Below are 22,838 nucleotides of genomic sequence, written 5' to 3' on the forward strand. Positions count from 1 at the left end.
TATGGATGACGTATAGTATGTTGTATGGATGAATTGATCTTACTTCTATGAAAAATCAAAATGAAGGATTTGTATTCTTATTTTTTTCCAGGGAGATGTAGATTAGTGTGCTAAGTTTCCAAATTTGAGAATTGTGGTAAATTTGAGAAGCTCTGCTCTTGAGGTTCTGCTATGATCAATGCTGTGTCCATTAGCAATATAATAAACATTCTCTGTTAGTCTGTATAATCAAGAGATGCCTGAATAAAGGGTGCTATAGCAATGGAACACATTACCGGGGACATTTACTACCCACCAGCCTCACTATTTTTTAAATCACTTTCATCTAAAATTCTAAAGAGCAGTATTGCAGTAACTTTTGGGGAATAAAATTTTTCCTGGTGGTGGTGGGGGCAAAGCTTTCACTGGACAGTCACTTTAGGTCCCATTCAAAACCTGATATCAATTAAAAAATGTTCATGAGGTTTTGGGACGATGGTGTGATTTCATGTGATTTAGTGAATGCAAAGGCAGCCCTGCTCTTCCGTTGCCCCACTGAGGTCTGAGAGAAGCCTGGTCTCTCTGCTTAGACCTGGGTTACTGGTGTTGGCTACCAGGAATGCTGGAAGGATGTTATGTGAAAGAATGCCTATAAACAGACTGACTAATTTTGATCTAGAAAAGGTATATTGCCCTTAATGGAAAAATTAAATATTTCTGCCTGGAATTGGCATTCTTTGTCTGTTGGCAGCTGCCACATGGATCTGAAGCCATTGAATCTGTACTGATGAGTCACAGGGCACCATTGACAAATGGTCTTGGCTTCAGTCCCTTAACCTAAAACAGCAGCAGATAAAATGATACTTGTTTTCGTATTTCTTTCCCATGGATGTATTGGAGACCCCATCTATAACTCTCATTATTTTCAATTATGTTCACTCTCAGTTCTAAGTCAATGTAGCAATGTAAGTGAATGTCACCTTTCTTTGTATTACAAATAAGCATGCTAAAACACTGATGTTTAAATAAATATCTCAGTAATTGGACAAGGGTTTGCACATGCTCCTCAATGTAAAAAGTGAACACTTAAGCATTTACTGTTCTTGATATCCAATTTATTAAAATGAATAGTTTATTTAGGATTGAGTTTGATTTTATGTTCTAATTAGAAAATTATTACAACTATACATGGATACCAATCAAGGCATTAAAATAATGATATTTGTTTTTATCGACACTTGGAAGTTCTATTGCTGTTGAGCTGTTTTTCCTTACAATCTGCCTCTGACTCCCACAGAGAGATTCTGGAAGTCTTTTCTGGAGATCTGCTCAGATTGCATATCCAGGCTCATTGCCGCTGTCCCGGAAGCCACCCTCGGGTCCACCCCTTGGCACAGCGGTTCTGCATTCCTAATGATGCAGAAGACACAACCAATAATAGGGTGTTACGGCTGAATCCCGAAGCCCATCCTCTTTCCTTTATCAATGATAATGATGTTGGTACTTCGTGGATCTCACATGTGTTTACAAATGTTACCCAGCTTAATCAAGGAGTGACTATTTCCATAGATCTGGAAAATGGACAATATCAGGTAATTTGAAATAAAGAGGGGTGTATTAGTTTCTTGTGGCTGCCACAACAATATGCCACAAACTTAATGGTAACAAAACAAATTTATTTTCTCACAGATCTGAAGCTCAGAATGAAATGAAGGTGTAGGCAAGGCTACTGGCCCTGCACAGGCTCTAGGGGAGAAAGCTCCCTGCCTGTTCCAAGTTCTGCCGGCTCCTGGGGTCACTTGGTTTACAGCAGTGTCGCTCCCATCTCTGCCTTCTCATATGGCCCTCTTCCTCGTTTCCCTCTGTGGCAGTCCTTCCTCCTCTTTCTCTCATGAGGACCACCGTAGATCCAGAATGATCTTATCTAAAGATCTCTAACTTGATTATATCTGCAAAGACCCTATTTCCAAATAAGGTCATATTCACAGGTACTAGGGTTTTTTGCTTGAACATATCTATGTGGGGACACAATTCTTCACTAAAGTAGCATATTATAATGTATGAAATAAAATATCTTGAAGATAACACGGACCATTTTTTAGATGTTTGTATGAAAATCATATGAAGTATTGAAACTGTTTTTGTTATTAAGTAGCACAAATTAATAAAAACTGAGGTACTTATTCTAAGTAACTAGTTAAGAAGAACATATATTCGAATTATTTCATGGAAGTATGTATTTTTCCATGTCTTTATAGCAAACTTAATATTAATTTTTACTTTATAAGATCCTTAACAAGGGATCGATATACAATTATAGAATGTGTTGTTTTTATTATACAGCTATGAAGTTGTTGGGTATCCAATAAATATTTGATAATTATTATTATGGCAAAGTAAGGTAGTCATTGGAATCTAACAATTCTATGGTGTGAATTACACTGTGTTAAACTTAAAACTTCAATGACAATGACTAACTTATCCATTTTCAGATATTTTATATCATCATTCAGTTCTTTAGTCCACAACCAACAGCAATAAGGATTCAAAGGAAGAAGGAGGGCCACTTAGATTGGGAGGACTGGCAATATTTTGCTAGAAATTGCAGTACTTTTGGAATGAAAAACAATGGCCATTTGGAAAATCCTGATTCTGTCAACTGTCTTCAGCTTTCCAAGTATGAATATTTTAAATATCTTTGAAGGCATTTAGGAGTTAATTTTAATAGATTAATGAGCTAGTGATAACCAACAGGTAAGCTAACTCACTTCCTCCACCACCAAGTTTCTTGAAGCAAACTCTTCTAAGAGTCTTCCCTAAATTAAGTTTTAAACTACTTTTAAAGTTACCATAAAAGACTTTAGAGTATCTCTAGTTTATAGCCTCTTTTGTGCCTTGGAATCTGATTATCAGATTCTTTAGCAAGTTTCTTTATTAATAGAATCTCATTATCTCATTATGTCATCAGGAAATGTTTTACTATATTTTTCTGTGATCCTGTATTATTTGCATATGAAATATATGGTATATGTTTGTTTTCCCAGAATGAAGAATTTGAGCTGTTACTAATATTTTGTAGGAACATCTTAAGGTTGTGATTTCTTTTTTGTCAAAAACAGGATAAACAGCTTTTCATGATTTCAAATTTCTCTCATCAACAGTTTCACTCCATATTCCCGTGGTAATGTCACATTTAGCATCCTAACACCAGGTCCAAATCATCGTCCTGGATACAATAACTTCTATAATACCCCATCTCTTCAAGAATTTGTAAAAGCCACACAAGTAAGACTTCATTTCCATGGACAGTACTATACAACTGAGACTCCTGTCAGCTCTGGGCACAGATACTATGCAGTTGGTGAAATCACCATCAGTGGAAGGTAGTTGTTCATTTACCAAGATCGCAACTGCTGTGTTTTCAACCAGATTTTTGTCATACTTACTAAAAAAAGAAATTAAGAGTTTGCAGCAATCCTGATTCCAGGCTTTATGTATTGAAGTATTTTCCTATCCTAAGATTTTTAGGGGAGATTTATAGGTGAGTCTTTTCTGTATACAATATCACATTGTTGTGGAATCAATTTACAAAAACTGCTGAGTTTAGAAGTTATGATATCTGACTTAGAAATAATTTACCGAATGCTTTGCTTGGCTTGGTCTGGAATATAATTTTCAAGTAATCTTGAAATCAAAGAGAAGGAACTAGATTTGGAGTCACAACTATAGAACTAGATTCATCATTTTATGGGGAGTATTTGTTTTCTCTTAGAGGAAAAGCTAATATGCCTTAAGTAATTTATAAATATCTGACCCTAATTGAGAACAAGGTCCACGATATTTAAAAATATGGATAGCTGAAAAACTTGCAGGGAGCCTACCCTCTAATATGGAAGCGGTACATATATAGATTTGATATAGCGTCAGGTTGTGCTAACAGGATGATATATCCTGTAAAGAGGTACATCGTTAAAAACAGACCAGAATGCCCATCTAAAAGTGTGATTTGTTAAGTAAAAGCCTCATGAAAAAAATATACTCTTAAATACTCACCATCTAATTTGGGAAAAATAAACGAAAATACTTGAAATGTGTTCATTTCATTCTGTAGTTCATTCTCAACTTTATAATCTTAACCGTGTTTTGAATAGTTGTAGTAAATGCCTTCCCTTGGCAACTATGCCGCATGGCTGATATAAAAAAATACAAACCTGTCCCTTTTCCTGCTAGGCTTGAAAATTACTTCACAGCACAATTGTGGTTTGGATATTGATGATAATGGTACCCTTCCAATATTTCAAGATTAATTAAAAATGTAAATATCCACTTGATAAAAGAGAAATGCCTTTTTGGGTAAACGTACTCATCTTTCTTATTGGATCCACACGGTAGATAAAGTCAGAGGCCCTTAAATATATGCACAGTTGGGTTGACTTAGGAATTGTCTGATGCTCACGTCCACAGATGTCAGTGCTACGGCCATGCGCTTAGCTGTGACTCAGCAAGTCAGCCTTACCGATGCCTCTGCTCCCAGGAGAGCTTCACAGACGGCCTTCATGTGAGTTCGCTCTCTGTCTGACTCATGGAAATCTCTCAAAAAGCTGGGGGGTGGGAGGCAGGGGGAGGGGGCTGGGTAGTGAATATAAGTTTTTTCAAGTTAATTCTGTCTCTAAAAATAAATCGATGTGAACCTAAAATGTCAATTATTTCAGAAAAAAAAAATTCACAGGAAAAAAAAAGCCAAGAATAATGTTGAAAATTCTTATTTTTAAAAGTAAGCTTTTATCAGAAAAACAACAACTAAAACTAAACCCTGAGGTTTTATTGTACTTTTCTTGGTTTTATCACATGGGATCATCAATAACCCTGGTTAGTGTCAGAATTGAAGTGTCAGGGTTATCATATTCTTAAAACGATTTTAAGGCATCTGAATAGAATGGCATTAAAAAAAAAAAGATGGTCTGATTCCTACAGCTAAAGGGTATTTATGAAAAGGTGTATCTGCAAAGAAACAGTCTTTCGATGCAGAGAGATCTTTATTTGTATCAGTTAAGTTTAATTCATTGCTGATATCAGTAACTGTAATGAATTTGAACATCTATAGTAAAATGGCTTAGGAGTTATGTTACTTTAGTGTGTCTATGAAGTCTTGAGGAAGTTTCACACTTGAGGTAGAGATTTAGCTATAGCTTAAGGAATAAAGGCTAAATGAAAAATAAATAAACAGGCATTTGTTGGTAACAAATATCAGGTATCAACATCAGATATGAACAGCTGATATGAGAAAGAGCACAGCAACAGTAACAATCATCCCAAGATGGAACCTTTAGTAAGTTACTTTTGAGGCAATTGGTGTCAATTTGAATGAAAGTAAAGTTAGAACCCTGCCTCATGGCAAGTACAGAAATCAGGTGACTTAAACATTTAAATGTAAAAATCGTGTAAGTCTATTCAAATAAAGATGAAGTAATATTTCTAAATCTAAAGCTGGGGGCCTTCATGAGCAAAACAAATGGAATATAAGCAAAAACGAAAGTATCATGAGCCATGAAAAATTATTGACAGACTCTATCATATATATATTTAAAATTCTCTATGGTGTAAGGGCAAACATAACCACAGTGTAATGATAAGTGATGGGCTGATAGAAAATATCTACATCATATTAACAAGTGATGAGTTAAGATCCCTTTATAAAGGACAAACACACTTTTTCTCTGCTACTACTTCTCCCAATACTTTTGACATCAGATGTGTGGATTTTTCCAGACCAAGCAATTTTCTAATTCTCTGTGCATACCACCTGAATGTCCTGAATTTAATTCAGTTCTGACACTAACCAGGGTTATTGAGGATCCATGGATTAAGAGTTCAGTCCCACAAGACTGCCCACATTTCAGATGCCAGTGACAAGGAGGGTGTCCCCAGGTTACCCACAACTACTGTCTGAGTTGTGTACAAACTGGGAATTCCCATGACCCCTTCTTTGGATGCAATAATTTGCTAGAATGGTTCACAGAGCTCAAGAAAACAGTTTGCTTGCTAGTTCAACATTTATTATAAAAGCATTCAACTGGAGATCAGCTGTGTGGAAGGGAAGCATAGGGAAAGGTATGGAGGAAGGTGCATAGAACATGCCACCTACTCAGAATCTTGATATGCTCAACAGTCTGGAAGCTCTCTGAACAATTTTGGCTCGATTTTTTATGGAAGCTTCATTACATAAGTGTGATTGGCTAAAACATTGACCACTGGTAACTGAACTCAAATCTCTAGCCCCTTTCCCCTCCCTGGAGGTCCAGGAGTGGGGCTGAAAATCCAATCCTCTAATGATATAATTTGTTCCCCTGACAACCAGCTTCCCTGTCCTTTGGGGCTTCCAAAAATCACCTCAAGGAAGATGTGTGCCAGAGACCAAATATATACTTATTATGTCACAATTCCTAACGCACAGTACACACTCAGAAATAATAAGAAAAATATAATAACTTAATAAAAAGGAGCATACAAAAATACAATAACTTAATAAAAATACATGAACATGCAATTTACAAATGATGAAATAATAATATTGAATAAATACATGAAAAGTTATCCAACCTCAGCTTTAATCAGGAAAGTGCAAATTATAATAAAATATTGTGTTTAATCTATCAAGTCAGCAAAAAATTTAAAGGTTGATAACGTTTAGGATTTATGAGGATGTGAACCTCTACACATCATTGACAGGACTGTCAATTGGTGCAACAGTTCCCAAGGATAATTTGACCATGTCTATTAAAATTAAAGTTGCAAATACAGTGAACTTACGTTACATAGTTGTCATTCTGAAGAAACAATCCTACAATGATAAGAGTATACAACGGTTATATTTGTATCATTTGTTACATAAATATGAGAATCTATGTTAGTGGATCTTGGCTTTTATGAGACAGTGAGGCAGCATCTCTTAGACCCCTGCAGACATTGTGAATTTTCCTGCCCCCAAGGCCTTGCCCTGTATTTGTGTTTAGTCATTTCGATTCTCTGTGTAGTTTGTTTTAGGACATCAAGGGACACATTTCTTTTCAAAAACCTTCTGTAAAGGTTTTGGCAAACTCCATTTCTGTCTCTGGAAATTCTTGATCTAAACTGATCTAGCAATTTGATCTACAATGTTAGTGCATACAGTTCAATGGCAAGAATATTACCTAAAATGCAGACTTCCTCTATCACATTTAGGATGTAGTCCTGCTCCTCAGTTTCAACTCAGAGCCTCTGCTTCAGTTGCAGCACCCTTTCTTTGCTTCTGTGGACTCAAACCAGAACTATCATGCTTGAATCCGATGTTCCATTGAACTTACTCTCCTGATCATTGCCTTATATTGCTGATCTTTTTATTTATACATTTAGTCTTAACTACTAGTTGGCAATTGCTTTTATATTTTTTTGGATTTCTAACATTTGGAGTGTTTGAATTTGTTTTAATGTACATCGTGAGAAAAAATTCTTTTTAAAAAACATTGATTTTCATATGTTTGATTGTATGGCTTATCATACTGTCACAGAAAGGAAATGTTAATTGGATTAACTTGATTGATTCACTCTTTTCTTTCAGCAATAACTGTGTCTAAAAAATTTTGCCAGTTTGATTTGTTCTCAATTTTAAAGTCGAAATGACATTTGTTCTATTTTCCTAATGTCTTGTGCTTTTGATCATTTAAGATGTACAATTTTTCCCTTTCCTTACAATCAGTGATTTCTTTCACTAACCTCACCCCTCCTCCCAAACCCACTAATAATGCAACTGAAAAATTCTCTGGAATGAATGTAGTAGAGCACCTTGAGAGCCAAATGTGAATCTAGTGTGTGTGTATATATGTATATATATATATAATATATATAATATATATAAATATATATATAATACATTATATTATATAAATATATATAATATAAATAAATATATATAATATATTATAAATAAATAAATAATCATAATATAATATATTATATATATATATATGTGCAAGCTGTGGACTCCTTTCACGATGTATTCTTTTCTGAGCTTCTTTTGCTTTATTTTTACTAGTTAGTTCCCACCTCCCCCAATCCTTACCCTCGGCTTTCTCTTCCTCTTTATGTCCCATCCCATTTCCCCCCATTTCTCTCTGTTTAATTGCTCACAGTTAAGTGACTGATATTTTATGATTCGTGGATGATTGCATGCTCCCCTTAAAAATAGAGCCATTAAGTGAATGAAGGCTCGGGATTGGTTTCGGAAGTCAAGTTGGGATTTTCAGACCTGGTCTCAGGTGGTGACTGCTGGATTATGAACTAGTGAAATAATTGACTATAGTTTTGGTCGAGAATACATTTTAATGCTTCTTATTTAGACATTAAGTGCCCTTTGGAAACAAAAGTTAAAAAGCTGGCTATTCTGTTATTTTCCTCCTTGACATATTTTGATAATTCATGAATTTAGCCATAAATAAAAAAATCAATAAATATTGTTCACTTAGCAAAGTTTGGAAAATTCAGCTGAAGGGAAAAAGTCAATAAACTGTTAAGTTGAATAATTTCTCAGTGCTATGATATTTTCAATAATGTGTTGAAAATGAAAAATGATTTTATGAAGGATTCATGACGTTCTCTTTTATCAGAGTGATTCTAATACATGTAGCAATACATATCTGAAAAAGTTGTTTTACAATAATTTGAAAATAAACTTATTTTATTTTATGTGCTGTTCACACTTTTCCACTTTTTAAAATAATAAGTTTTATTAGAGCAGCTCATTTCCTATTGGAACCAATGTTCTTTTTAAATATCTGGCCATCATCCAAAAAGGATGTCTTCAATTTCACAGTATTATGCTAACCATTAATAATATTGCTCAATAAACAGGGCTTTTGTGAATTATATTATGGCCATTTGGCAAACAGATGAAAACGTAAGCCTTGAGAATATGCCAGTTCTTGGCAATTGTCAATCCTATGAGAAAATGCTTTTAGCAGAAGTGAAAGTGAATGAAGTTGGGAGAAAGGAATAGAATGGTGAATTCAGAAACAAGTGCATACACATAGACATTCTAGGGAATTTTCTGAATGAAGCACTTTTTAGCTGTCTATCAAGTGGAGGTCATAAACTGGTGGTCCACAAGATGGGGACAATGTTTAAATAGTTTTTTATTTTATTTACAAGAAGTGTTTTCACTTCTTTCCCTTCTCTTTTAAATCTCTGGCTTCTCTTTATCAGAAAAGAGTTCAACCTTAAGTCAATGTTCCCCCATGACAATAACCGGCTAAGTGATGGTAACACCCTCTTGAGAGCATTACCACTCCTCAGTCTGCTACCATATTCACTGCTACCCATAGCCTTGAATCTGGGTAACTTTACTTATGTTAACTGCCTGGCCTTACTAATAGTTTGAGGCACTAGTAGATAGAATGCATGATTCATTATTCTGGGAATAGCAAGACCACCTACCTATTTCATAAAATTACAAAACTAACAAATAACCCTCGCCCCCAAAAAAAGAACCTTCAGGAAACCTCTTCCCAGAGACCCCACTGATTCTTAGGTAAACTTCAAGCCACACTTTTCTTAACTATTCTATTACATTTTATGATATTTGAAATGCCTACCTGCGGGAAGTCCAGTGACTCTCCTCAGTGCTATTGGATAGGAACTCTGACACTTTTTGGTATTATACTGGTAATTGGTCATTTTAAGGTTTTGATTTTGACTTTAATGTGTGATTCATACCATAAATAATAATGGCATATTTTATTAATAGAGAATAATTCTAGAGTGCTTCTGGTACTGCTTCCCCAGAAATGACTGAGGCAATGGGTAATTAATTTACTGGTTCCAATTTAGGATTAATCTAGGACAACTTCCAAAAGACTAGAAACTATTCAATAACTTTCAAGCAGAATTGAATCTTTCAAAGTAGAATTCAGAATTAAATGGTATTGAACTTGCATGAATCATTTCATAAGAAACACATATAGTCTTTCTTAAAAAACATTTTTTAAATGATTAAATTAAGAATAACAGATAATCACTGTTATTTCTACATATATTTTAAAAATTAAGTAGATTTTTTATTTTGGAATAATTGTAAATTCGTATACAATTATACAAAATAATCCAAAGAGGTTTTTTTGTACCCTTTACCTGATTTGACCCATGGTAACATCTTACAAATATAGTTTTCTTTTCTTTTGTTTTTAAATCAACTTTCCTGAAATATGATTTGCATCCAATAAAATGTACCTATTTTAAAATGTATAGTTTGATGAGTATGGGTAAATGTGTACCTTCTGAAATCACCACCCTAATCAAGATATGGAATGTTTCCCTCTCCCCAAACATTCTCCTATGCTCCTTTGCAGTCAGCACTTCCCCTCAGCCCTCAATTCCAGAAAACCACAATCTCCTTTCTACCACTATAGATTAGTATCTCTGTTATAAGATTTTATATCATGGAGTTACTGAGTATGTATTGTTTTTTTCTGGTGTGTAAACTTGTAACCACAACCCCACCACTGCCAAAATTCATGTTGCTCTTTTTTTAGATCATTTTCTAACTAGTGCTAAGAGCTTTATTGAGATAAAATCCCTCTGTTCCACCTGCTCAGGAAGTCCATTAAAACTGTCAAAAAGTACCAGTTTAAGTTCATAGATGCAGAATGTAACCTAGGTATTGCAAGCTTGAGTGTGTGTGTATCAACTAACATGGTTGCATAACTATAATACACTTATTACTTCTCTTTTCTTATAGTACTTTCTTTCCCTGTTTTAAGAATTCAAGAGTTGATAGAATATAGCTTTAAGAAATGTGTTACCAATTGAAAGTTGCATCCTTTTTCATTTTCTTTTAATAGCTACATTCACCTCTTCAGGGCTCTAGGCTAGGAGTGATGCAATGATCAGTGCCTCTGCCAAGTGCTGGCACTTTGTTGGCTACTTAGCTATTCTTTCATCATTTTGTGACATCATTACCTGCAAGGGTGGCCAAGCGTTCACAGAGCAATTTATTAGTATCTGTGAATACTTCTCTTATTCTTTGGCTCTGATTTGTGACCCTTTTATAACATTAATCATGGCTTTTATGAATTAACTACAATCAAACTATCAGTATGCATTTTTGTAAGTATTACAAATGGCAAAGCCAGCTTGAATCATTTTATGTAATAAGCCCTCCTATGATTCAATAATGTGAATGGTGCCAACATCACACTCTATAATGCTTATTATATAAATGAATATTTCCTGTTATTTTAGAGAGTGTGTTCCTTTATATCACTAAAAGTATGAGTCATCATGACTAACTTGTGTTGTGTTTTTATTATACATCAAGCTTTGCTACTAACATTTTCTATTTGCTAACAGATTTTACTCTAAATGTATTTCATTATATATTTTTAAAAATATGAATGAATAAATAAATTTTTATATAACTAGAACTCAGGCAGTTCATATTATAGGATCTATATTACATGCACATTTAGTGAATCAAGGTCAAAACTTTTATTTCCTCTCTGACACATGGTGATATTATTAATCTTTCAAAAACACTTGCATGAGTTAGTTCCCTGAGATAGGTGTGTGCATAAATGCATTTAAAATGTGAGTTAGAAACCTGAAAAATAGGTTAAGAGCATGGGGATAAATTGAGACTGTCTTATAGAAGAAAGAAAGGGATAATGAAAGTATAAAAATAATAAAAGTTGATAATTGAAGGGATAAGGGTAAGGAGTTTGTCCAAAGTTGATGAAGGACATGATTCTTCTAAATCTCAAATAGGTTAAGAAAAGTACATGAATAAGTAAAATATAATCTGCTGATCACCAAAGACCAAGAGTAGATCATGAAAGAAGCCAGTGATAAAAAGGCAAATGATAGAAATACATTTATAAGAAATTATGATATATTTCTTAAGCCACAATGAAAGACAAAAAACAGTGGAACAGTACTTTTGAAGTACAGAGAGAAAGCTGCTATCAGATCTAGAATTGTATTTGTAATAACAATTAAAAACAAGGGTGAAAAAGACACAACTTCTGTCTAACAAAAATCTATCAACTTTACCACCAGCAGCCTCTCGCTAAAAGAATTTTTAAATGATGTATATCAAGAAGAAATATAGTGATCCCAGAAAAAAAAAGCCTGATATGCAAGGCAGAATTGTGAGCAATTAGACCAGCAAATACAGGAGTAAATATGCACATGCTATGTTAAATCATATTATTGTTTAATAATAAGTCTAAACTGTATTAATAATTCATATGGCAGGTGAATAAAAATAGCAAGATGTCACTAAAGTGGACATTAAATGTAGAATTAAGGGGTGAGAAAATACCTAACTCCAAACCCTTTTAGACATTCTGTTGCACCTAAGATGTGTGGGGAAGGGCCTCGCCCACAGTCATTAAAAACTGAAACCTAATGATACGATTATAAAACATTTTCCCTTTCCTTATATCTTACCACCACACCACTAAAGACCTATTTTTCTGGAGTTTCTTTTTCATAAAGAACGGAGCAAAAAGAAAGGAGTTAACTACTTCAAGTGTTGAAAGAGAGAAAAAGAAACTAGAATTTTGTGCCCTGCAAATTATTCTTCAAAAGTGTATAAATAAAGACTTTCTCAAACAAAATTGAGGCAATTTGTTGCCACTAGAATTGCTTGCAAGAAATGTTAATGAAGATTTTCAGAAAGAAGGAAAATGATATAGGCCAGAAACTTGAAACTATGTAAAGAAGGGAGTTCTTCAGAGAAGAAATAAGTGAAGATAAATAAAAAATATATATTTTTTATTATTAAATGACTTAACAATTTGTTCAAAATAATAGCAACAATGTATCTGATGATTATGGTTTATATCTTAGTGAATTGAATGACAGTAATGATACAGTGACAGGAGGAAGGAATTAGGAATATTTTATTACTATAAGATACTTGCACTACATATGAAGTGGTATAGTATCATTGGAAAGTAAACTTGGATTAGCTGTAGTTATTGTAAATTAGTTATATATTACAAACTCTAGGTCATCCACTCTGAAAATGTTTAAAAATATATAATCGATATGATAAAGAGAAAATGAAATCACATAAAATGTTCACTTAAAACAATAAAAAGCGTAAAATAGTGGAACACAAAAATAGAATCAAAGAATAAGGGCAATGGATAGAAAATAGTAATGTTTATTGTAGATATTATTCCAACTACATCAATAATCACTGAAATATCAGTCATGTAAACATCAATTAAAAGACAGATTGTTCGAGTGGATCAAAAACAAAACTATGTTGTCTATAAGAAACCTACTTTAAATATACATATAGTTTAAAAGTAAAGGAATGGAAAAACTTATACCATATAATACCATACTAATCAAAAGAACACTGGAGTGAACACTGAACTACTAATTTCAGACAGAGCAGACTTAAGAGCAAGGAAAATTATTAGGCACCTACATAATGATAATGGAATCAATTCTCCAAGGAGACATAACAATTCTTAATATGTAAGTGCCTAACAACAGAGCATCAAAAATACATGAAGCATAAACTAATAGAACAGAAAGGAGAAGTAGATGAATCCACTAGCTCAGTAGAAGACTTCAACATCCATCTATCAGAAATGGATAGATCCATCAGGCAGGCAGAAAATATATATGGGCATAGTTGAATTCAACAATGTCATCAATCAACTGGATATAATTAAACAAGATTACCTTATCCAACAGTAGCAGAATACACATTCATCTCAAGTTCACATGGAATATTCACTAAGTAAACCACATTTTGGACAGTAAAGCACACCTTCACAAATGTAAAAGGATAAAAATCAGATGTGTGTCCTCAGACCACAGAGGAATTAAACTAGAAATCAGTAACAGAGAGCTGGAAAATCCCAAAATATATGAAGATTAAACACTTTTAAATAACACATTTGTCAAGGAGAAAAGGAAAATTTGAAAATATTTTTAAGTAAAGGAAAATGAAAGTACGATCTACCAAAACTCTTAGAATGCAGTGAATGCAATGCTTAGAAGAAAATTCTTAACACTGAATTAATATATTAAAAAAGAAAGAAAGATCTAAAATCAATAATCTAAACTTCTACTTTAGGAAACTAGAAAAAGACCAAATTATATTCAACATAAGCAGAGGAAAAATAATAATTAGAGAAGATATCAGTAAAATTGAAAAAAGGAAATCAATAGAGAAAATCAACAAAACCCAAATCTGGTTCTTTGAAAACATCAATTAAATCAATTATCCCCTTGCCAAGTTAACTAAGGAAATAAGAGACAAGTCACAAATTATTGGTATTGGAAAATAAATAGAGGTATCACTACAAATTCTATGGATATTAAATGGATAATCAGAGAATATTATGAACAACTCCATGCCCACAAATTTGATAACCTGGGGGAAACGAACCAATTCTTTAAAAGACAGAATCTGCCGAACTTACACAAGAAGTTACAGAAAATCTTAATAGGCCTATATCAATTAAAAAATTAAATGAATAATTAATTAGCTCCAAAACAGAAAGCACCAGCTCATGATAGATTCACTAGTAAATTCTAACAAATATTTAAGAAAAAATAATCAATTCTCTACAATCTCTTCCAGAGGATAGAAGCAGAAGGAATACTTCTAACTCAGATTCTAAGAGACCAGCATTACCCTACTACCAAAACCAGATGAAGACATTACAGGGAAAGAGAACTGCACACTATTATCTTTCATGAACACAGATGCAGGAATCCTCAGTGAAATATTAGCAAATCAAATATGGCAATGTATAAAAAGAATAATACACCATGACCAAGTGGGATTTATCCCATGACTGCAGATTTACATTAAAAATTAATTGATATAATCCATTAAATCAACAGACTAAAGAAGAAAAGTCACATGATCATATCATTAGATGCAGAAAAAGCATTTGATAATATATAACACCCATTCAAATAAGAATAGTACAATAAGTACAAATAACAGAGGAGCACATCCTCAACTTGGTAAAGAATACCTGTAAAAACCCTCTAGCTAAATAGACTTAATTGTAACAAATTTGTTTTACTACTAAGATTAGTATCAACACAAGGATGTCCCCTTTTATCACTACTTTCTGACATTGTACTAGAAGTTATAACTACTGCCATAAGACAAGAAAGGGAAATAAAATGTAGATAGTTTGAGAAGAAAGAAATGAAAATTCTCTTGTTTATAGATGTTGAGTGTCTATGTGGGAAATCTGGGAGACTTGTCAAAAACTCCTAAACTAATAAGCAAATATAGCAAGGTGGCAGGATACAAGGTTAATATACAAAAGTCAACACCTTTCTGTAACAATTGAGTGCAAAAACCTTGTGGAATAATACATACACCACACCATTTATGTAAAATTTTAAAACATGCAGAAACAATACTGTTTCTTTATAATACATAAATATAAAGTATAAACAATAAACATATAAATATCAAGAAATGCTTGTGAATGAATATTACTAAATTTAGATGTCACTGATACAGTGGAATATGTATTGCAGTGTTTTGTTTCTTATGTCAGTTAGTGAATAAAGGAGCACAACTTTAGCTTTTATTATTTATACATTTTGCAGTCTTAAATATTTCAATAGAATTTTCCTAAAATAGAGTGATATGACTTACTAATCTTTCAAGAACATATCATCTATGCTAAGTATTCATGCTACTGATAAAAATAGAGTGGAGGTGATTCTTCAGCAAGGAATAACTATTACAAAATTCATGATTATTGTGTACTTTCATAGTTCTAGTGTGATTGGCTATTTGGTAGCTCCATTCAACAAATATTTGTGAATTGCCTTCTATGTGTAAAGCATTATATTAGGTTATACCCATATCTCTATTACAAATGCAAGTATTTGAAAATATTGAAGGACTTCTATTTGTGAAATTCAAAGAAGATTCCCTGGCAGACACTAATTACTATAATAAATGGAGATGACTTTAGGGCAAACAAGCTATTCAAGTTGACAATCTGTGAGTAACAACTAATAAAAATATCACTGATGGCGTAAATCTTTATAAAGTTTAAATGCAGCTATACTAATGATAGGATTTTTTAAATTCACTAATCTAGTACTCATGTCTAACACTAGGTAAAATTTCCAATATAAAATGACTTTATATCCGAACAGATGCATTTTTATATCCATTCATTAGGTTTAGAGAAACCCTAAAAACTAAAAGGCGTAATGGATTTTGCTTCTTAATATATGAATCTATATTTGTATTATGTATGTAACTTTGAAGAGTTGCATGTAAAGAACATTTTAATATAATGAGTCCATTTCTTTCTTCATTAACTTCCTTATAAAATTCTGCTGGTTATCTATGCTGTACAAATTGTAAGGCTGGGAGCACTGATGGGAGGAGCAAGCACATCGGACATTGACGTGCCAAAGTCCCCGGCTGTTGCCCCTCCCAACCTGAAAAATGTGCCTCGGGCGAGCCAATCCTCGCGCCGCTGTATATCTAAGCTCTGCCTCCTCCTACCTTCTTTAAAAACTCGCTGCCTGTCTGCTTACGCACGAATTCCCCAGACTCCATTTCTACAGACTGGGGAAATCTCACCCGGGTATTTGCGTTCAAATAAACTACCCGGCCCTTTGTTGCCTCTCTTCGCCTGCTTATTTTGGCTAGAATTTATCTTACACAAATGTGTTCTCTCTTGTGGGCCATATTTTTTGGCATAGAAGTAGGGTTAAATTATGGTTGCTATAACATAGACTTGCTTTGGCTTTGACACTACCCACAAACTTGTACAAACCATAAAGTCTTCCTTCTGGATTCTTGGCAGAATGTGGTATATCTCACATGTACCCTTTCTACTTAGTGCCCTGAGCAGTTCCCACAATTAAAGGGAAAAGGAATAAAGAAGGGCAAGTAGGCCAAGGAGAAATCAAATATCAAATAATATATAGTTTTCAAAATTAATGAATAAGACTCCAGGGCTCATTACTCAAATGGCTGTTTCATTCAACAGCTAGACATCCATAAGCCATACAGTCAGGAGCTCTGTACTTAGAAGTACATAGACTATATGTCATATTTATATGTAAATGATGTATAGAACTGTAACAGCTGTCCAAATAATTCTACCATCTATTTTTGTAAATGTAGATTTTGTTCCATGTTATTCAAATTCATTTTATTGGATGATCTTCCAGTCCTCCTTTGCACTTTGCCTGTTGAGGTACAGACAGAGCATTGCATGAACTGAAAAGTTTCTAAAACTAGGCACTACATATTAATAATGCAAATGTCAGACAGGCTATGTATGCTAAGTGTTCATAATCACTGTATGACACCAATGTCTGATCAGTAGTGTCTAATAGCATTAATAGTTATTTTATTTATGCTATTAACTTCAGCACCTAGAGAGCAGGTAAGTACATATTTTCTGTGGACACTTTAATTATATGAGAATTTCTAACTATGGGAATGATAATTACTAAGAAAGGAATATGTCATTGAAAGATAAATACACGAGCATTTCTGTGTTCTCAGTGGTGAAACATGGTAATTGTTTTGAATTTGTTAATTGGGGTTACATAGTAATCCATAGGTAATAATTTGCAGGAAAATATTGCATTTACCTTTAAACCTTTAATGCTACTGAATTAAATACAAGACACAGTAAGGTACCATCCTGTAACATGCCATGCATAGCAACACTCTGTTAAGTCATTCGTTTATATGTTCATCAAACATTGATCACCTACCATGTGCAAAGCACTGAGCCATTTTCTCACTAGATTGTCACTGCAATTGAAAGTTTAACTATGTTTCCACCCTCACCCCATACACAATGTATCACTGATAATAAATTAGCAAGTTTGTCTAACAATTCCTTTCTGATTAGAGCATTAGAGCTACATAGGGAAACTTCAATTGGAAAAAGCAGTTGCATGTGATGTTCTTAATGTTTATGAAAATGATTTCTTTACCTAGTAGACAAAAGAGATTATACTGATACTGCATCTTTTGGATTACAATTGAACTGCTACATCCAAAGGTAAAAGGAAGCTGTGAATAGAGCCTAAGGACAAATAGAGGTTGAGGCTCTTAAAATTTCCAACACACAGGTCTGGCTTCTCCTGATGAGAAAGGAGCAATTTACAGACTTTCAGATCTCTAATTCATTTAGGCCACTTGGTAACAGCTTAACAAATGATCTCTTTCAGTTCAGTTAAGTAGAACTATGCTTATGTCTAAAAAGTGAGCATTTTTTAACCTCTCACTTTGAAATAGATTGCCTTCCTCCCCTTCCTGCAGAGGCAGGGTCTGCCCACACACCACTGCAGTTTCCAGCCAAGGGTGCAGTGACTCCAGCCTTGGATTTCCAGGGCTCGCCATCTGGTTAGACTGAGCAGGAGGTCTGTAGGACATCTCATGACAGTGGATCCGCTCAATATCTCCATCCCTGAGAGATGATATTCTATCCCTGGAGTCAGAATAACGTGGTAATTCGGAGGGAGGGCTCTGAAGAAGAATGACAGAGAATATGTGTCTGCCTATCTATCTATCTATCTATCTATCTATCTATCTATCTATCTATCTATCTATCTATCTATCTATCTATCTATCATCTATCATCTATCTATGTCTATCTATCTATTCATTTATCTATCTATCTGTCTATTTATCTAAATTGAATACCTATTATGTGTTAGGGTTTCTTCTAGGCAATGAGAATATGGTAATGAGTAAAAAAAACAAACATTGCTGTCCTTAGAAATTTTTACATTCTAGTTCATGTTGATTGACATTCTAGTGGCTAACTTTAGAAAATTATTAAATTTCTTTCCTATTTCTCGGCTTTCTCATCTGAGAAATGGAGGTTATAGCAACTCCTACATCATAGGTTATTGGAAAGATTTAGTCAGCTAATAAAAATGAAGCACATAGTCCTGAATCCATAAGGCATATTCTTATGGCATGGAAAGAATTACCTAGAAACATTTGTGAGCATTTTACTGTTGGTAGAAAGGGAAATAATTTTCTTTCACTGTTGCTTTTATTTTTTTACTACAACCAGGAATGAAGGAAATGAATTTGCTGAAAGAAATGAGCTCTTGTTGCTCACTGATTTTTTCACTCATTCATGCGTTCATTTGTTCATTCCCTCACTCAAACATTGTTTGAGCAGTTACTATGTTTTAGGTATTGTGCTAAAATTCATTAAATAAATAAAATCTAGTTCCTGCTTGAAGAAAGTCAGAGTCTAACAGGGACAACAGGTATGTGGACTATTATAATATAATGTGATAATTATGATTTAAAAAGTATAGACAAAATGCATATTTTCTCTATAAATCCTTAATAAGGCAGCCATAGCTATTCTTTTTGCCCCTAAAATGTTAGCCTGTATGAAACATACTAAACTTAAGGAAAAATAAGGAATATTTAATGATTCACCGTTTTGGGGGAGGTTAACTACTTCTTCTGTATTTTCCAGATATGACTTTTTAAAATTAACATTAAAAATAGTTTAATCTGTTTTTTGAAGTAATTGGAAACAGACTTTTTCACTTTTCTGCTCAATCTGTGAAGCTGAAGACAAGGTGTTTTTGATGACTCATGATCATTATGAACTTGAGCTTTCACAGGGCATTGAGTCTGTTGAATTTTGTAAGTAACTTGCAAGAAGGTCCCATGCTCGCCTCTCCCAACTTCCCCACTGTCTTCCTGTATCTTTGGCTAAGAGGACGTTTTCTTCTTCCTTCTTCCTTCAAAGATATGTAATGAGCATTTAAGACTGTTGCATAAGTGATTGAGTAAATGAAGTGCTGCTATAGTTAAATTAAAAAATAATTCCTGTAAATTCATAATTTCTGTGTAAGTTTGAAGGCATTAAAAAATAATGGATCAAAATTGAGACTGATGGGAGTAGAGTTGATAAAAGTGCTTTTGGACCTGTGGCTTGTCCTTGAAAGGTTGTCTTTGCTTATCTCTAATAGTCACAAAAGAACAGTGTATCCCAGTTTAATAATCCAGAAGAAAGAAATTTCATTGTGTATTATTAGAATACAATGCACTAAAATAAATTTCATCAGTGTCTTCTAGATTTAATTATTATTTTATGATTTTCCTACATGAATGTGTTAAGTATTGGCTACAACTTAGTGGAGTTGTTTAGTAGCCTTTAAGAAGCTATCAAAATGAAGGCAGTTAAATAAATCAGTAATAAAGGTCCTCACTCCTGATATAGTCTTTGCCTAATCTTATAATTTGAGCCCCAGGGATATATCGGAGAACCCAGTTGTTACAGAAGAAATTGAAATGTAACTGAATGTGACAAATGATCAACTGGAGATTGGCAAAACAATCTGGTTTATAAAATGCATAAAATATAAGATAAACAAATATGTCTAGATTTTAAATGAGACTTTATAAGTCAAGAGAAAAGATAGAAAAAAATTGTGAGAAATAAAAAATTAACTCACTGCTCATAATTTACTCAAAATTTACTCATATTTCTTCTATTTTACCATGCTTCTCCTTGCATTATCTAAAAGGAGTTGTAAAAAAACACAATTAGAAGATACAATTCAACAGTTTCCTGAAGTTTTGCAATCAGAAGTAGACTACACAGTATTTCTTCTCTTTTATCTGCCTTTGTAAAGCATTTTGTCTTTATACAAAATGATAATGATACAGCATTGTCCTTAAGATCAAGGGCCAAAATTTGAGTCAATGTGTCATTTAGTTCTGTGTGCTTTAAATCAAATTTTACAATGGAAATGCAGGCTGTCATCTCTTAAAATCCTTGCTTGTATGTATTAATCTCAATGTTTTGAAAAATTTAGATCTTTAAAAATACAGACTGTTTACTGGTAATTCATAAACTCTTTCAGTCTACATTGTGCTCAAAAAGAGAATCATTTTCTATGTAGAAACTTACTGATCTGTGTATAATTTAAAACTAGAACATTTTAACTTCCTTAGCTTTTCTTGGTGAAATGTTATGGGGAAATGATGCAAATGATGTTATAATTTTCTCGTAACTATTGATGCAGTTGCAATTCATTTGCCCTCAACTTTTTAATACATTGGTAACAAATGCACACTGTGCAAAAAAAAAAATTATAAAAAATAAAGGTTATCTGTAACTCTGCCACCCATAGATAACTTCAGCAAAGTGCTCTTAGTTTATATCCTTCCAGGTTTTTTATTATTATTGTTATTAAAAATAAGTTCTATACTTTCCTTCTCTTTTAAGTTGTAGCTCCACATTCATATGTCCAGATAAATTTTATAATTTGAGCATCCAGGGACATATCCTGGATATAAACCCAGTTGTTACAGAAGAAATTGAAATGCAACTGAATTAAAATCTTCTCAAATATTTCTAAAAATATACTTTTGTGAATTCCAGTGGAACTGTTAGGTCCAATAGAATATACACATGTCTTGTCCTGGTTAGAAGGGATGGATAATTTGCCCTCCTAAGACTTGTGTCTGCACTGGCCCTTTCTACAAACTCTTGCAACCTAGTATTATAATAATTATTTTATTTCAATTTGAGAATTTATAATAATAGCTATGCTTGTTTTAATCAAGGAGGGATAAAATGTTACCAATATTTATGTAGATTTTTTTTATAGGCCCACAAAAGGAAGGTCATTTTCAGTAACAGCTACTTGGTGTTACCCAAAGCACTCCATTAGACCAGTGGCAAATTCCTCTTTGATTTTAAACATTAAAGAAGCCAGGGTTGTGTATTTGGAGCATTGATATAGTATTTACTCCAGTATTATTTAGAACTCTTTTGGTAATGGCTTTTGGTTAACAATAAAAGAAAATCTCAAGTTTTTTTTTTAGATCACAATTAAAAAGTAAAAATGTCTTCATAGAAATATCAAAGGAAGACTTTTGCTGGATTTGCTCCACTAACTCACGTAGGCAACATTCCAAACTCAAATAGCCAGCCGTTGCTCTGTAGAAGACAAACTGTAACAGTCATCAGTGTGGCAAGACCTCAATTACCCTCTCATCACTTCTACCAACTTTTATTCAAGAAAACATCACTTGAATAATAAAAACACCCTCATTGTGCAAAGTCATCAATACAACTATTTTAAAACGAAGTAAAAACTAGGCTTCAGTCATTGTCTTGTAGGAAAAATTTGCATTTGGCTCAAGTTTTGCTATGCGATAGAGATTTTTAAAAATTGGGAATGAGTTTAATTGCATGGCTAATGACTTGGGGAAGAGAACATAATGAGCTCATTTCTCTCCTCCAAAGCCAGGAAATCAGAAAGTGGGTTTTCATCTATTCTTCCATTTATCCAATTAGAAAATATCTCCCCCACACTTAGAATAAGTGATAGTTATAGCCTAATGATATCTGATTGCCCCTAGGAAATAAGTGTAGATAAGGCCTTTCTTATAGTTATAGCTACAGATGATAAAATTAACCAGAAATGAATTTGGATCATAAATTTTTCCCTGCTCTACTATATAGAATACATCCTCTGCATCAGATCATGGGCCAGTACACTTGTGACCACAGAACTCCCTATTACTGGTTATAGTTCATCTGTTGCACAGGACCAGTCTTATATACTGCTGCTGTCACTTGAACTTGAGATCAACATCTCTTTTGGATCTTTAAGCATCTTCCTCTCTCTTGACATTCCCCCATCTTTTAACTTCATGATTATGAATGCATTTCATGTGCCAGGTTTTGTGTCAGGCATTATTTAAATATCACTTATCCTTGTATTATTTTGAATCAATTATAATTAAGATATTGAGTTAAGTTGTCTTCCTTTTAGAGTTGAACTGAGATTCACAG

At 33.5% G+C, this 22,838-nt stretch overlaps 1 protein-coding gene across 1 annotated transcript in view; it reads left to right on the forward strand.

The window, feature by feature from the left end:
* USH2A (usherin) overlaps positions 1 to 22,838 on the forward strand; it is a 722,977-nt gene that overhangs the window by 69,713 nt on the left and 630,426 nt on the right. The window contains exons 5-8 of the mRNA XM_036931704.2: positions 1,277 to 1,571; positions 2,472 to 2,656; positions 3,141 to 3,362; positions 4,444 to 4,537. Of these exons, the coding sequence (XP_036787599.2) occupies positions 1,277 to 1,571; positions 2,472 to 2,656; positions 3,141 to 3,362; positions 4,444 to 4,537 (796 nt within the window). The remainder of the gene's footprint in view (positions 1 to 1,276; positions 1,572 to 2,471; positions 2,657 to 3,140; positions 3,363 to 4,443; positions 4,538 to 22,838) is intronic.

Source organism: Manis pentadactyla, chromosome 19 (assembly GCF_030020395.1).
Source record: "Manis pentadactyla isolate mManPen7 chromosome 19, mManPen7.hap1, whole genome shotgun sequence".
Taxonomy (NCBI): domain Eukaryota; kingdom Metazoa; phylum Chordata; class Mammalia; order Pholidota; family Manidae; genus Manis; species Manis pentadactyla.